At 36.1% G+C, this 17,874-nt stretch overlaps 1 protein-coding gene across 1 annotated transcript; it reads right to left on the reverse strand.

Moving 5' to 3' along the window:
* Positions 1-1,094: 1,094 nt before the first annotated feature.
* LOC132046932 (uncharacterized) lies at positions 1,095-6,241 on the reverse strand. The gene is made up of 5 exons (XM_059437776.1): positions 5,908-6,241; positions 4,509-4,748; positions 3,579-3,662; positions 2,546-2,675; positions 1,095-2,423 (listed from the first exon to the last, which is right to left on the reverse strand). Exons 1-5 carry the CDS (start codon positions 6,159-6,161, stop codon positions 1,335-1,337), a joined length of 1,797 nt encoding a protein of 598 aa, XP_059293759.1. The 5' UTR covers positions 6,162-6,241; the 3' UTR covers positions 1,095-1,334.
* Positions 6,242-17,874: the final 11,633 nt, after the last annotated feature.

The raw sequence follows: 17,874 nt of genomic DNA on the forward strand, positions 1-17,874 counted from the left end.
AGAATTTATGGAGACGGACGGAGTAAATTTGCACAGACGTTTTAGAAGGGGAAATTTTGACACTTCACATATTTATGGAGTTTGGAAAACATATCAATAAGGTAATTGCCTCTTGTCACATGAACTGAGTAACTATTGTGTTTGAAATTCATAAAAGGCCCTTGAATTAAGGCCTATGTAAGTCACATGTTCTCAATGAATTGAACAAATAATGTCATAGATCTGAAATCAAACATGAACAGTGTAGAATAGAGATATGGTCGCAACTTATCCTATTTAGAAAGGATTTACCTAATATACCATGACAATAAAAAATTCTGTTATATTATTAGTGAATTCAACAAGTAATAGCAGGTAACCTATCTCATTTTCAAGTTACTAACCCAAATTTTTATGGACAATTACCTTTATTTATCATTTTGTTAATGTGATAGTGTAAAGAAAAATTTCCGTGTATAAATGTTTAATTATTTTAGAAAACCAATTTGGCAATTTACTTGAGACTTGAGGAGGGAAGTGATGAATAAGTTGATATGCCTTGCGTTATCATTTTTTTGCACGGATTGTTCTTCAAAGGCGCTGGTCTTTAATTTTTGTCATTCGCTTAAAAAAGTGACCGAAAATATCTCAAAGTTTTGGGTTCGAATTCCCGCTCAATCCAAAAAAATATAAAAAAATCGCAAGGCAAGGTTGCCTTTAAAGTATGTCTTGAGGCAAAAGCTGCAAGACAATTTTTTTTTTTTTAATTATTCTGCTGGAATTCTACAAAAATTTTGCCTTAAGGCCACCCCAAATAAGGACAATCGTGCAAATTGCCCTTTTGGTTAAGCGGACCTGTTCCTGGAGTAGCCCACGTTCTGGGCTTAGCCAAAAACTTTTGTGTCTTGGTCACTTAAGCTGGGCTACTAACTACTTGGAGTTCAAATTATAGTCTCATGTTTTGTCTCCTATGATTTATTGTATAAAAAGTTGTTTAGTCATCACGTAAAGCACTGAAAAAAGACTGACTAAATATTGCCTCGATTTAGTGCTTCTACAAGCTCCTTTTAAATTTTCTATCAACTGTAAAAGTTCTGGTAGAAGAGTACTATGACTTTGATCCACCTCAAAAGCAGATTTCATATTGGTTCCATTACTTCAGTTAAGTCAGTTAAAAAGTTCTGCAAAAAGAAACCCTTACAGAGGGTTATATATTACATTTAGCAAAAACCACCAGCCACCTAGACCATTGTTCACTGTCACAATGTGTTCACAATGAATATGCTTTACCACTGAACGCCGTAACCTGTTTCAGGTGCAAAAGAGTATCCCAGCATTTGTCATCCAGGAAGTTGTTATGCCTCCACATTGCTTCTTCCACGTCTCTGCCTTAGTCTTCCAGCTACGCTATCAACAACTTGTGCAGCAACTCGACAAGGCTTCTTCTTCGACTTTGAACTTGCTTGTGGTGCAACCATACCATCACAGTTTTTGTCAGCCGAGACACAAGTGCCTTCCTCCTTTTCTTCTTTTGATTGCATTTTTCCAATATCAAATTCATTACCAAGTTCTGACTCGCCTTTGTAAACATCATTCAATTCAGTAAGCACAGCTGCACTTGAAGTCAATGCACTGCCAACCAGCACGGTATTTTTTTCTGGCGCAACCATACCATCACAGTTTTTGTCAAATGAGACACAAGTGCCGTCCTCTTTTTCTTCTTTTGATTGCATTTTCCCAGCATCAAACTCATAACCAAGTTGTGACTCGCCTTTGTCGCCATCATTCATGTCAGTAAGCACAGCTGCACTTGAAGTCAATGCACTGCCAACCAGCTCGGTATTTCCTTCTGGCGCGACCATACCATCACAGTTTTTGTCATCTGAGACATAAGTGCTGTCCTCTTTTTCTTCTTTTGATTGCATTTTCCCAACATCAAACTCATAACCAAGTTGTGACTCGCCTTTGTAGCCATCATTCACTTCAGCAAGCACAGCTGCACTTGAAGTCAATGCACTGCCTACCAGCTCAGCATTTTCATTTCCTGGTTTGTTGTCTGCTGAGAAGTTCCCTACTTTGTTGCATGAGAGCACAGCATTTGTACCACTGTTTTCAGTGTCATGTTTCAGTAGTAATAAAGGTTCAACACTTGACTCCACAGCAAAAGCAGGCTTCAGTGAGGGCTCTGTGCTACTTTCTAGTGCTATATTTTGCTCATTGGGATCATACTCCACTGTTTTCACCTCGGTTTGAGTAGTCATAACCAGTCCCTGAGAGTCGCTGTTATACTTGCAAAGTTCCTCGTCTTTCGTTGTACTTTCCATATCTGAGAAAGGTAGCGATCTTTTTGCAGACACTGGTGCTGAGTTGTTCTCAGAACTGACACTAGCTCGATGGGTTTGAATAAGATAATGTGCAACAGACTTATAACCCAGTCTTGCTATCTGGATTAGTTGAACAATCAAGAGTTTGAGAATGGAAGAGAAGGGAAAAAAGGAAACGACATGATAAAGAGATTGAAAGAACAGAAAACTATTTGGTAGCATGAAATTCTTATAACTATTACCTTCCTATAAAGAGCGCCAGTAGGTGCCCAACCTTTTGCTTGCCGGCACAAGCTGCAGTTGCAAATTCCTCGACAAGGTGGACAAATCCAGTCTGGATTCCTTTTCGCTTCAAGTACATGTTCTCCATATCTGCATCGCGTAATTCAATAACACAATGAGCAAGAGGCTGCAGATATTCAAATTGAAAGAAGAAAGTGACTTGAAGCCGTTTGTTCCACCCTGCTACACCGCTGGGCTGGGTAAAGGGGGATTATCCAGACCAACATTTCTAAAACAAACTAACAAGTTCTGAAGTTCCCCCCTCTAATGAAAAAAATACAGATGCATAGTCCTGCAAATCTTGTAAATGGAGATATACAGAGAACTATATGATAAAACAACTAAAAAGTTCTGAAGTTCTCTTCTAATTAGATTACATATGCATCATCCTGTAGGTCTTATTATAATCTGCAGATCTTGTATAAAGGGAGATGCTCCAAGCCTCCAACCAGTATTTGAGAATCTATCTTGCAATTTTTCTAATTACACGACTAAAATAAAAGCTGGTCACAGTAGTATATTTGCATCCAGATGCACATCAGGAGCTGCATTATAAGGAAATTCAAAAGTACGAAGAGTGAAAGTTGATCTTGTAATTCCGTCTTAGAGAACTCCAAGCTGCGTGTTTAAGGAAGAAATTTCTTAACTAATTCTTATTGGCTTGAACACATACAACTTCACAACATAGATATATATGGTGCACGGAGACGGGAGATCAGTACAACTGGTTAAATGAGAGGTCAATAAATGCATATTGTCAAAGCAGATTGATAAAGCTCAGCAGGACCAAATATACAGCCAATTGAGTGAGATAGTAGTTTCATCATCAAGTGGCATAGAAAGACAAACATGGACATATAGATAAAATACATTACTCGATGAAATTGTATTGGTTATAGACGTTTTTGTTTATTTGAGAAGTTTGGCATATTGAGAGCATAAAAATGGTTAACATTAGAAGATATCTAAATTTTGATATACATGATATTCTACCTCATATACAAGCAATCTCCACAAAATTGTCCTTGAACCATTTGGCATTTGCTGCAATGAGTACGCTGACCAAGAGTTTTCTGTCTGCAGAAAGAAGTTGAAGAACCACATGGTTAACTTGGTATATTCATCCAGGGAAACTGTACTGAATGAAGACATACATGAGAAATGAACGAAAACGTGTCATGATTTTGTTCCTCCTTCAAAGAAAGGATTTATTGCAAACATCACTTGATTCATCAGAATAGAGAAAGCAGTACTGACTCCTTGCGTATTTGAAAATATCACGGCTCAATAAAATAATTGAGATAGGCTAATAAATCCAATAATGTACCCCTCAGAATAAAAATTTACGCAGTTTCCAATGTTAAGACAATGAGAAATTTGATTGAGGTAATTTCATAGATCATTTCAAGTCTATTCATATTTATCTCCTCATTTTTCATTATTTTGCCAATGTCACCTATAGTTTGCAAAGATATCAAGTACTACCTTAGTGTCTAGCAAGTAGGCAACTGACAGCAACTGAGGAAATTAATAGACAGCTACACAACGCAATTCATTTACCCAGTTTGCTTTCCCTAATTGTTTATTATTTTTCTAGCGGGAAATTTCAACTTGTTTACATAATTAGCTCCGACATCATGCAGAATTGGCAGCGTCAAAGAATTAACCGAAACAAGTAAAAAGTTAGATATTTGCGTTTTCAAGTGTAAAACTCAATGTAGTGTTTTCCAAGGGATCAGATGTAGGTCCAGTGAACTAAGGCAATGTGGGCCAGTGTAACTAACAGATAGCTTATAGGTACAACATGAAGCAAGAATTTACTGAAGTTACTAGGTTCCCCTACTGAAGGTAATGTCTGCAGCCAGGCTGATGAAAATCAGTTTATCTAAAGCAAGCAAATTTATAACAAAAATATCTCCTTACCGACATTGATGACAAGTTTTTCCATTGATCGGATCATAGATTCGCTTCCCATCATTTCCATATCCATCCACAAAAAAAGTCCAGCTCAAATCGGTGTTACCCAACAATTTCTCATGTTCTTCTGTGTAAATCTCTGGCTTTGACCCTTCCTCCCTCAACAAATGATGCCCACCTTCCAAAGATTTATCAATCTTTGACAGATGCACCTCTGAATAGCTAACTGGTGTCCCATTCTGCAGCCTAAATTCCCAAGCAAACAAGAATAAGGCATTAGAATTCCAACATGTCCATCTTCTTCTTCATTTAAGTGCAGAGCAGAAATGAAAACCTAGAAAACAAGAAAATAGGAGCAAATAGTTGAATATGCTCCCCTTACATCCAGTAAACCTCGGAGAAGAACAACTGATCTCAATTCAGTAAATGCAGAGAGGAGGAAAACATTTTATGGAAAAATAGTTTTCAATTTTCTTAAGTTCCTTAAAAATGAGGAAAATGACTTCCTTAATGGAAGTAGGGAAAACAAGTTCCATAAGTGACATACCAAGTTCATTGTCTCCTCACCACTCCTTGACCATCCCACCCCAACCCCGCCACCCCCCCCCCCAACTCCCCACCTATCCTACCCCATATTGCTTTGCTAGATTACATATAAATGCTCTTGGGATAATACTTTTTTGCTTCGTTACCAAACACTAGAAAACAAGTAAGAAACCTACTTGTTTTCAAAGAGAGCATTTTCCACCATACCAAACACACCCTAAATCTAAATCATTTTTCTTGTCTACCATTACACCTCTGAGACAATATGTCAATTAAATGAGATCATTTTTTTTTTACAATGGAAAAATTCCTGTTTTAAGCTTCAAACTTGATGGATACTAGGGCACCCTTTCAACCCTTCTCGACTTAAACACCAAAATTAATTCACAACATGACTCGAACACTGTGACGTGTACCTACCACACACTCCACAGTAATTTATACAGTTAATGGTCAAAAACACACCCGAAGTACCACTTTTTTTCTAGTTTCAAACCCCAATTATCAGATGTTCTCTTTTCCTACCTGAAGTATCACCATCTATGTATTAAAACACACATCAACTACCAGTTGTTCCCTTTTACCACCTGATAAGGTTAAAGAGTTTTTCCCTACCAGATAAGGTTTAGGATTTTTTCCTAACTAATAGTTGAGGTGTGTTTTAATACATATATGGCCAGATGGAAAAAGGGAACATCTGATAGTTAGAGCGTGAAACTCGCAAAATAGCAAATAGTTCAGGTGTGTTCTTGACCATTATCTCTAATATATAGAACATTCTATCAAAAAGTAGTGGGTATGCCCACATCAGTATAAAAGAAATGGATACACTCTTTGGGAGTAAAATAGTGGAGTATACCTAGAAGAGCGACGAGATGGTCCAGAAGAAGGCTGCAAAGGAGAGATACGCTGAGGGGTTTTCCTAACAGTGGGTTTCCTAGTAGACTTAAGTTTGAGTGATATGTCAAAAATCCCTAACTTTTCCATTCTTTCAAGATTTTCTTTGATTCTTTTTTCCCTCAACTGTTCATACTCGGAGTTTTTCTGGGTGTTGCCGTCGTCCACATTGTCAATGTTCATCGGAGCAGCTCTCTTCCTGCCAAGTATACCCATTTTTGCAGCTTCGTCTCAAAACCCCAACGGTCAAAAAATGTATTGTAGAGAGAGATAACAAGGCCGCACACTGTAAAACAAGCTTCGTGTTATGCACCCAACGGCAATAAGTAGGGAGGGAAATTCAAGCTCTGTTGCTACTAAATGACCGTTTTCTCCTTGTTTAGTGGACGCCAGCACGAGCGCACTAACTATTTAATTCGGTTATAATTAAGTTTTAATTATTTTATGTACTTGATGTAGCAATGTTATCATTATTATTAGGCTTAATGCATATGCAGCCTCCTAAATTTATCTTTTTTTATTTTTATTTTTACATCACCAATCGTCTCTTGGATTAAGTGGTCAATTAAATTGTGTCGACTCATTTAAATTGTGCCAACTCAATTAAATTGTGCCAACTCATTTTAATTGTAAATTCACTAATTTGTAAATTCGTGAGAGTTTTGATATTAAAAATTGGGGCTTTTTTGGATGTGCAATGAGGTGGCGCCCTTTTGGTGTTAGTTTTTTCCGATAACGATGCAAAAAGTGTCTAAGTGAAATAGAATGACCCCAAAAGTGTTTAAATGGAACGAAAGGTCACTTTAGGTCTGAAAAAAAATAAATTCGATGGGTAATAATAATGATAACATTGCTACATCAAGTACATAAAATAATTAAAACTTAATTATAACCGAATTAAATAGTTAGTGCGCTCGTGCTGGCGTCCACTAAATATGCTCTTGTTATTATTGAATATTGCATATAAATATTACTTTTAAAACATTTTTTACTTATTCAAATAGGAAGTGAACAGCTCTATCACCATGACCCTTATCTTGCCACTAGGCCTGAGCGGCGACTAGTTGAGTCAGCAAATGGATGGCCTCTTTCACCTCTTGTCCTGAGGCACCAGCCTCCTAAATTTATCTTTTTTTATTTTTATTTTTACATCTCAATTAATCTTAGCTATTAAAAATGATATAATTAAATTAGAATATTTATTAGAGGCAAAAAAATAAATTGGGGTAATAAAGGTAAATATATTTTGAAGTGTGGTAAAACCTATTAACTTGGTCGTGGATGTGTTGGTTTGTTGATTTTGTTCTTTATTGATAATTAAGAGCTTACTCTTTTTTGTCCTCTCAATTACTGCTAATCTTAGCTAAAAAATGATATAATTAAATTAGAATATATATTAGCATGTTGGTATATTGAAGATAGAATACTATGTAAGTCAGATTGTGTTTGATAGATAGACTTAAAGACGAGTTCAAGAGTTCAATAAGAACAATCTTTTAGTTGAGGTGTCAAAATAGAAAAAAGGACAAGTTCAGGGAGTTGCATATGCATTAAGCCTTATTATTATATAGTTAAAAGATAAAAATGTATGAAAAAATCACAGGAAACTTACAAAGTTGGAATTTTTTAATTTCTCTTTTGTATCATGATCTAACTTCCCTTTGTGTACTCATTGGATTGACATTGATTGACCCGCTATTTATGCTAGCTGAGCTTTAGCTTGAGTGATCAGAGTAAATTTATTTAACTTTTCTAATACTAATGATGATAATACCCAAAAATAGAATAGAGAAAGTTTAGTTTTCCCAACTTATTTAGCTAGACGCACTTGATTATGGGAAAGAATTGGTAACTAGCCATTTTAAACGCCTGACATCAAATATTAACTGTTATTTCAAAAGCTATTACTAACATTTACCACTTTTATTACTAACATTTAACCAACAAAAAAAAAACATTTACCACTTCTTTGACATGGAAATTTTTTTGGACAAAAATACTTCCAACTACAAAGCTGAACAACTCCAATGAACGGTTCATGGACTTCAAAAATTTGCTAGACTTTCAAACCTATTAAATAATTTATGGGGTTCACACCTTTGTAAGTTCAAATCCAATAAAGACTCATGGGGCTCAAACAATTGTTAGAGTTTCAAATTAGAGAAACGAATCATGGGTTCAAACACAAGAAAGGATCCACGAGGTAGGGCTGGGCATAAATACCGAAAATCGAAAAATCGGACCGAACCGAATTAATTCGGTTTTTCGATGTTCGGGTTTTCGGTTCGGGTTCGGTTTCAATTTTCAAAAATTTCGAGATTCGGTTCGGTGTTCAGAGTTTAGGGTTCGGTTTTTCGGGTTTTCGGTTTAAACCGAAATTTTATGTATTAGCCCAAAAATATTAAATAGTCCAGGCCCATGCCCATTAAATTTAAGCCCAAAACAAATAGAACCCAAGCCCTCTTTCAATCTTTCTTTTGTATCTCTAATTAGTAATTACCCAAGCCCACTTTCACTCTTTTGTATCAATCATCAGACTTGTATCCATAATTTCAGTTCTCCTTTGTCTCAGAGCTTCAAACTTCAGAGCTCAAAGTTTGCATTTCACAGCAGCGGCGACGACTTCTCTTCCAAGTTTCGGCGGCGTCTTCTCTTCCAAGTTCCGGCGGCGACAGAGTAAGTATTTCTCTCTCTCACTTCTCCTAATCCTCATTCCTCACTTTGCGGTAATAATTCTCTCTCTCTCACACTTCTCCTAATCGACTTTATTTGTTCTTTCACTAGTATATTTCTTAGAAATGTTCAGACATAGTGTGGGCTGTTGTGTTTTGGTTTTTAAATAAAATAGTGTACTTATCCACTAGTATATTTCTTAGAAATGTTCAGACTTATTTCTTAGAAAGCTGATTTTGGTCGTGCTTTTAAGTCTCTGCTTGTTGTCAATTGGGTTGTTATTATTTTGCTCTTTTACTTGTGAATTTGTGGTTATTTTCGGTATCTTTTGTTTTGCTTGTTATGTCGTCTATGGTGAATTTATGGTGTTTCACTGCTTTGTGTTACTATCTTGTTGATGTGAGTTTCTTGCTCTTGTTTTGATTGTTGTAACATGATATGTGGTGGTTGTGAATTTGTTGTAATTAAATGGGTAGTTGTTTGAGATCTCTATGTATATGGAAAAAAAAAAAGACTTTTATCATACACAGTGGTGGTGGTTGTCTTCGTTATTTTTCGTTGTTTGGTTTTTAACGTCTTTGGCCTACAATGCCTTATATTTTCTCTTTAATTTTCGTAGATGGCGGATAAAACTAAATTAAGTGTTGCCGATTCAACTAGTAGCATACCTAATATAGATGATACTGATAGCAATGATAACTCACTTGACACCTAGGTAACAAAGAAAAGAAAAGAAATGCAATCTAGATCTGTTGTTTGGGGTCATTTTGAGAAGATTGTTGTACAGGGAATTGATAGAGCGATGTGTAAGTATTGTAAAAAAGATCTTGCTGCTGCAACTGTAAATGGGACAACGGGATTGAGACAACATTTATTGAGGTGCAACGCATATAAGTCCTTATTAAACCTCCCACTCAGAAAAAGATACATTTTCCATCTAAGGATAAGAATGAGATATGAGCACCGGGAATTTGATCAACAATTAATTAGGAGGGCTTTAGTTGAGATGATAATTATTGATGAACTACCATTTAGCTTTGTAGAAAAGGAAGGCTTCAAGAAGTTTATGAGTCAAGCCCAATCTCTGTTTCAAATTCCTTCCCGTAGAACAATAACAAGGGATTGTTATGAACGTTACAATGAACTGAGGCAAAATTTGAAGAAATCTTTTAGAGAAGCACATTCAAAAGTTTGCCTTACCACAGACACATGGACATCATTGCAAAAAATTAATTATATGTGTTTGACTGCTCACTTTATTGATAAAGATTGGAAGTTGCATAAAAGAATATCGAATTTTTGCCCGTCACTAGTCATAGGGTGAGCACATGGCATAGACTATTAGTAATTATGCCTTCATTGGAACTTGGACAAGGTATTTACTATTCTTGTTGATAATGCTTCTTTAAATGATGTTACGCTTAGAGAATTGTCTAAACGAGTTAAATATGTGGGGAACGAATATAATGGATGGTAAGCATCTTCACGTGAGGTGTATGGCTCACATACTTAATCTAATTGTGCAAGAAGGTTTGAAGGAAATTGATGCTTCTGTTAAACGTGTTACGCAAATGGTAAGGTATGTTAGAGGATCTTCGGCAAGAACAAGAAGCTTTAAGAAATGTTGTGAAGTTCAAAAGGTGGGATGTGCTAAAACATTAATTCTAGATGTGCCTACTAGGTGGAATTCCACCTACGCGATGTTGAACACAACACAAAATTTTGAGAAGGCATTTGATAGGTTTGATTTTTTTTATGAGAATTTTAAAACTTATCTTGCTACTCATGTTTGTGAAGATGGAAGTGTCGCAGGTACGCTTGAATGTGATGATTGGGTGAATGTAAGGAATGTGATAAAGTTTCTTGAAAGATTTTACGAGCTCACCGTAAAGGCTTCAGGTTCACATTATGTTACTTCTAATGTTCATTTTGAGCATATATGTGAGCTTGATGCATATTTGAAAGCGTGTGTAGCAAGTGAAGACCTTAGTTTGAGTGACATGGCTGAGCGGATGAGAGAAAAGTTTAGGAAGTATTGGGGTGATCCTGAAAAGATGAACAAAATGATTTTTATTTCTTCCGTATTGGATCCTCACAATTAGTTTGTGTATGTTAGCTTTGCACTTGAAGAGCTATTTGGGGAGGAAGTTGGAAAGAAAGTATCCGAAGGAGTGTACGATTATATGAAATCTTTGTTTGGAGAGTATCTAAAAAATTATTCAAGAGCATCTCATCATCAATTGTCTCTTCGTATCTACTTCATCTCATGATACATCCGATGCAACTTCTTAGTTCCGGTCCTCTTCAAGTGTGAAATCAAATGCTTTGAAAACTAAGCTTCACTTGAAGAAACAAAAGGAAGATGCGGAAGTGGGTGTGCTAAATCCGAGTTGGATAAATACATTGGTGAAGAACAAGAGCCAATAGATGAAAGTGAAACCGCCGTTGAGTTTAGTATCTTAGGTTGGTGGAAAGTTAATGCTCCTAGATTTCCTGTTCTTTCAGAGTTGGCTCGTGATGTGTTAGCTATTCCGATTTCTTGTGTGGCATCCGAATGTGCATTTAGTACCGGTGGTCGTGTACTTGATTCGTTTAGAAGTTCGTTGACTCCTAAATGTGTGCAATCTCTTATTTGTGTTCAAGATTGGCTTAGGAAAGAGACTAAATCAAGTTAGTGTGGAAGAAAGTTTGGATCATCTTGAGGAACTTGAACTTGGTAAGATTTTGTATTTTTTTATGTGTTTTAGTGAAAAAATAATATACTTTTTTATGTTGTATGACATATTTGATTAAATTATCTTTAGACATGGCAAATAGTGGAAGAGATCCTTGCATTGTTGATGTATGATTGCAATTTGCTTCTTTGTTACTAGTGGTAAGTTCAATACTTTATTTTGTAGTTTTGTTCTTTTATCTTGAAAGTTATATTCTAACTTTTGGTTTTATTTATTTTTGGGAAAAGTTTTCAAAACACACTTAAACTATGGCCAAAGTTGCCATAACACACAAAGAGCTGCGGGGTCCTCGACCCCCCGGACTTATTTTTTGTGTATTATCTATGCTTTCAAATGGACAAAGTCACCCAAACATTTTGTGCACGCGCTTACAGGAAATTTGATATTTAGCGACCACTTTTTAACGAGGAGATAAATGGTCATTATAACCGCACTTATAGTGACCAAATTTTTTTCAAGTTATTAGAGCTAATTTTTCTTTCAATTATCATTCGTGCCTTTTGTGTGCGATACTTCAAGAATTGTCAGTTTAAAAGATTTAATTATTCTTCAATTGGGTATTTTTTCCAAAATTTCAAACCCAAAAAAACTCCATGTAACGACCAAATCAAACGGGTCTTTTTCGATATTATATAGGATTTGTGACATTATCGAGAAAACAGATGATTAAGATAGTAGAACGTAAAACAAAAACTCCATTAGGACGTCGATTCACGGGTCTTCAAATTCGGTTGATTTAAGCTTATGTTTTGAACTTGGTGAATTTCGGACTTAATTATGATTGTTATGTGATGAACAAATGGATTTAACTAAAGGGTTTAAAATGAGCTTCATTTAGTGGGTGATATATCAAAAGAACGAAACGAGAGGAATTATGAAATTTGGTGATGTTTGGTTGAGATTTAAAGTGCATTAGGATCAAAATTTAGTGAAGAAGATGACATTTATTGCGGGGGTTTGACCCCGGACTTATTTTTTATGTATTATTTACACTTTTATATGGAATCTTACGCGCTCAAGAGAGAGTAGATACAATGTTTGTACACGTCACATATAAAAGCGTACAAAATACACATTTTATCGTTATGTGGCCATAGTTTTGTGTTTTGCTTTATTTTTTGTTATTTTCAAGTTCAACCATGTCTTGTACAAGTTTGGGAACATTTTGTGATGGTTCAAGACAATGAAGATGGGCGTAAAACTAGGTGCTTAACATGCGGTGCGATACTTAATTATCATAGAGCAAATGGCACATCTAGCTTAATGAAGCATATTGAGAGATGTCTTGACGATAGGCGGATTCACCTTCAACTTTAAGCTTATGTTTTGAACTTGGTGAATTTCGGACTTAATTATGATTGTTATGTGAGACGATGGATTTAACACTTAGTGTTACAACTTATGTTTTGTATTTGGAGCTAAAATTTAGGACATTTATGTTGTTTGGCCGTTTGGTCGTTTGGTTTTGCTCATTTTATCGTTATGTTATTTGTGTTGCTTGTTTTTGTCTTGTACGTTGTTTGTTGCTTTGGTTACTTGGTTTTGAGCATTCGATAACTCGTTGTTGCTATTGCTACCGAAACTATCTTCGGGCCTTCTTTGACATCTTCTTTGCCACGATTCCAATTTGTCTTCGCTCTTCTTCTTCGGGCCGCTTCGAATTTCAGGCTCTTCGCTACGATTTCAATCGTGCTTTCTTTCACTCCTTCGCTTACTTTCTTTCCAACTTCCTCCCTAAATAGCTCTTCAAGTGCAAATCTAACATACACAAACTTATTGCTAGGATCCAATACGGAAGAAATAAAAATCATTTTGTTCATCTTTTCAGGATCACCCCAATACTTCCTAAACTTTTCTCTCATCCGCTCAGCCATGTCACTTAAACTAAGATCTTCACTTGCTACACACGCTTTCAAATATGCATCAAGCTCACATATATCCTCAAAATGAACATTAGAAGTAACATAATGTGAACCTGAAGCCTTACGGTGAGCTCGTAAAATCTTTCAAGAAACTTTATCACATTCCTTACATTCACCCAATCATCACATTCAAGCGTACCTGCGACACTTCCATCTTCACAAACATGAGTAGCAAGATAAGTTTTAAAATTCTCATAAAAAAAATCAAACCTATCAAATGCCTTCTCAAAATTTTGTGCCTTGTTCAACATCGCGTAGGTGGAATTCCACCTAGTAGGCACATCTAGAATTAATGTTTTAGCACATCCTACCTTTTGAACTTCACAACATTTCTTAAAGCTTCTTGTTCTTGCCGAAGATCCTCTAACATACCTTACCATTTGCCTAACATGTTTAATAGAAGCATCAATTTCCTTCAAACCTTTTTGCACAATTAGATTAAGTATGTGAGCCATACACCTCACGAAGATGCTTACCATCCATTATATTAGTTCCCCACATATTTGTGTTTAGACAATTCTCTCGTAACATCGTTTGAAGAAGCATTATCAACGATAATAGTAAATACCTTGTCCAATTTCCAATGAAGCAGGCAATTACTAATAGTCTATGTCATGTGTTCACCCTTATGACTAGTGACAGGGCAAAAATTCAGTATTCTTTTATGCAACTTCCAATCTTTATCAATAAAATGAGCAGTCAAACACATATAATTAATTTTTTGCAATGATGTCCATGTGTCTGTAGTAAGGCAAACTTTTGAATGTGCTTTTCTAAAAGACTTCTTCAAATTTTGCCTCAGTTCATTGTAACGTTCATAACAATCCCTTGTTATTGTTCTACGGGAAGGAATTTGAAACAGAGGTTGGGCTTGACTCATAAACTTCTCGAAGCCTTCCTTTTCTACAAAGCTAAATGGTAGTTCATCAATAATTATCATCTCAACTAAAGCCCTCCTAATTAATTGTTGATCAAATTCCCAATGCTCCTCTATCTCATTCTTATCCTTAGATGGAAAATGTATCTTTTTTACGAGTGGGAGGTTTAATAAGGACTTATATGCGTTGCACCTCAATAAATGTTGTCTCAATCCCGTTGTCCCATTTACGATTAAGTAAAGAAGACAAGATCTTTTTACAATACTTACACATCGCTCTATCAATTCCACCGTACAACAATCTTCTCAAAATGACCCCAAACAACAGATCTAGATTGCATTTCTTTTCTTTTCTTTGTTACTGGGTGTCAAGTGAGTTATCATTGCTATCGGTATCATCCGTATTAGGTATGCTACCGGTTGAATCGGCAACACTTAATTTAGTTTCATCCGCCATCTACGAAAATTAAAGAGAAAATATAAGGCATTGTAGGCAGCAAGTTAAAAACCAAACAACGAAAAATAACAAAGACAACCACCGACCACCGGGTATGATAAAAAGTCTTTTTCTTTTTTCCATTTACATAGAGATCTCAAACAACTACCCATTTAATTACAACAAATTCACAACCACCACATATCATGTTACAACAATCAAAACGAGTGGCAAGAAACTCACATCAACAAGATAGTAACACAAAGCGGTGAAACACCATCAATTCACCATAGACGACATAACAAGCAAAACAAAAGATACCGAAAATAACCATAAATTCACAAGTAAAAGAGCAAAATAATAACGACCCAATTGACAACAAGCAGAGACTTAAAAAGCACGACCAAAATCAGCTTTCTAAGAAATAAGTCTGAACATTTCTAAGAAATATACTAGTGGATAAGTACACTATTTTATTTAAAAACCAAAACACAACAGCACACACTAAGTCTGAACATTTCTAAGAAATATACTAGTGAAAGAACAAATAAAGTCGATTAGGAGAAGTGTGAGAGAGAGAATTCGCTGCCAGAAGTGAGGACTGAGGATTAGGAGAAGTGAGAGAGAGAAATACTTACTCTGTCGCCGCCGGAACTTGGAAGAGAAGACGCCGCCGGAACTTGGAAGAGAAGTCCCCGCCGCTGCTGTGAAATGCAAACTTTGAGCTCTGAAGTTTGAAGCTCTGAGACAGTGAGAAGTGAAATTAGGGATACAAGTCTGATGATTGATACAAAAGAGTGAAAGTGGGCTTGGGTAATTACTAATTAGAGATACAAAAGAAAGATTGAAAGAGGGCTTGGGTTCTATTTGTTTTGGGCTTTAAATTTAATGGGCATGGGCCTGGACTATTTAATATTTTTGGGCTAATACATAAAATTTCGGTTTAAACCGAAAACCCGTAAAACCGAACCCTAAACTCCGAACACCGAACCGAATCCCGAAATTTTTGAAAATTGGAACCGAACCCGAACACCGAAAAACCAAATTAATTCGGTTCGGTCCGATTTTTCGATTTTCAGTATTTATGCCCAGCCCTAATTTTAAGTTTGTCGGTGCTGACCTCCCTTTAAAGTAAAGTGTAAGTTGCTATCGATGGTAAAATATAAACATAGAATTATTTGAACACAATAATGAAAAACGTCAAAAAAATATGGATGAAAAAGTGAACAAAGAAAGTCGAAAAAAAAGGGTAAAAGAAGAAGGATCTATTGGAGAAAAATGAGAAGTCGGGGGTACAACTAACAAACTTAAGGATTTCTAAGTTAGAAAACAGAGTAAAAGAAAAACTCAGTAAACTAAAAACCAATAAAGGAAGGACAAGCTGGATGGGAGAAAAAGAAGGAAAAGTCAAGTAAAAAGAAAAGACGGAAAACTCTAAAATATTGCGTCACCTGGGAGTCGATCCATGCGCCAAAGCCGTCATGCCTTTCTAATTCAAACTCTCAACCAAAGCACCCACTGCAACTTTTGGTTTATGGATGCTACTCAATTTATATATCCATTTTTCAAAAAGTTTCTATATAAATAAATATAGTTTCTGTCCGGGTCGATGGGTGCTTGAGCACCGGAAATCAGTACGTGGGTCCGCCCCTACCGGAGACGGCAAACTTTACCTTGTAAGGCAAACTTTGCATTAAAAGATAGACTTTTATTATGCCTTAAGGCAGACTTTATGCAAAAGCCTTACCTTGCATTTTTTTTTTTTTTTTTTACTGAGCGGGGGTTCGAACCCAAAGCCTCAGGGTGTTTTCGGCCACCTTTTTAAGCGGAGGACAATAATTAAAGACCAGCAATTTGAGGGACAAAAATTAAAGACCACCCCAAAAGAAGGACAATCCGTGCAAAAAAATGGTAATGAAGTCTGGTTTCATTAGGCTAAGCAGGTCTTTTCTTTTTTTTTTTTTTTGCGCGGATTGCCCTTCATTTGGGGTGGTCTTTAATTTTATCCTTCAAATTGGTAGTCTTTAAGTTTTGCTCTTCACCTAATACCCTGAAGTTGTGGGTTCGAACTCCAGCTTAATGAAAAAAAAAGAAAATGAGCGACAACTCGTCCATGTGGCGAAATTTGGGCCGTAAGGCAAAATTCTGTCTTTAAGGCTCAAATTCTGCCTTTTCTAGCCATGTGCAAAATTATGCCTTAAGGCCCAAATTCTGCCCGCATGGATAGATTTGCAAAATTCTGCCTTTAAGACCCAAATTCTAAGGCCCAAATTTTGCCTTTTCTGGCCATGTGAAATTCTGCCTGAAGGGCAAAAGTTAAAGACCACTATTTTGAGGGACAAAAATTAAAGACCACCCCAGCGAATGGCAATCCTGCAAATTGCCTTTTTTTTTTGGAATTTTTACCTGTCATAGCTACCTTTAAGACTTATTTATGAATAATAACTACCTTATTTTTTTATTTAATTTTTGTAGCTTTATTTTTCCAAAATTACATTTCATAACTAATCCAAACTTTTGAAATACATGTACCTCTTTATTCTCCCTCACTACACATTTATCATCTTCTCCGACCCTAAAAAAAATTCTCTCTCCTCTTTCCCTTTCCCTTTCCCTTTCGCCTCCGACATCTCCCAGCGCGCGCCAACTAAAAGGCACCGCTCTTTTATGATGCCGAAAAAAATTCTCTCTATTGCCATCGGTAATGCCGGAATCCATGGCTTCTTCGGATACGGGACGGTTATCGAGCAAGTTGATCGGATTTGGAATAATGAACATCACAACCATAAAGCTTAAGCTTTTTGTGATTGGTATATATCTGATTCAATGATCTAGTAGAAGTTGATTTCAATTCCCTACTTTTCTTGGAGTTATTACCAACATGTAAATGCGACTCAAATATGTTGGAACTCAACTACTCCTGCAAATCGAGTTAATATTTTTTTCCTTCTCGTTAAGATATGCGTATATGCTCAAGTTACAATCTTTTCAAGTAAGTATGGCACTTAGAGATATAATGATGCGAAGAAGGTGTTTGATGAAATGCCTCAAAGATATATTGTTGCCTCTCTTGTTACGATATCATGTTATCTTGATCATGGGTTGGTGAATAAGGTAATGGATGAATTTCGTCTGGTTTCTACTAAGGATAATGTTGGGTCGGACAGCTATGATTGATCTTTGGTTAGAAACAAAGAAATGAAAATCTTGGGAAATATATTTCAAGATATTTCGTTGTATTTCAATGTATTTCTAATTTCGAAACATTTATGATATATTTCATTGT

The sequence above is a fragment of the Lycium ferocissimum genome, chromosome 2, assembly GCF_029784015.1.
Source record: "Lycium ferocissimum isolate CSIRO_LF1 chromosome 2, AGI_CSIRO_Lferr_CH_V1, whole genome shotgun sequence".
Classification (NCBI taxonomy): domain Eukaryota; kingdom Viridiplantae; phylum Streptophyta; class Magnoliopsida; order Solanales; family Solanaceae; genus Lycium; species Lycium ferocissimum.

Excerpts from the sequence above, each read along its gene's own strand:
- LOC132046932 (XM_059437776.1), bottom strand. The coding sequence starts at position 6,161 with ATGGGTATACTTGGCAGGAAGAGAGCTGCTCCGATGAACATTGACAAT. Across the intron at positions 2,676-3,578 it reads GGAGATTGCTTGTATATGAG|ATATGGAGAACATGTACTTG; the intron begins GTAGAATATCAT and ends TACGCGATGCAG. Across the intron at positions 2,424-2,545 it reads CTGGCGCTCTTTATAGGAAG|ATAGCAAGACTGGGTTATAA; the intron begins GTAATAGTTATA and ends CAACTAATCCAG.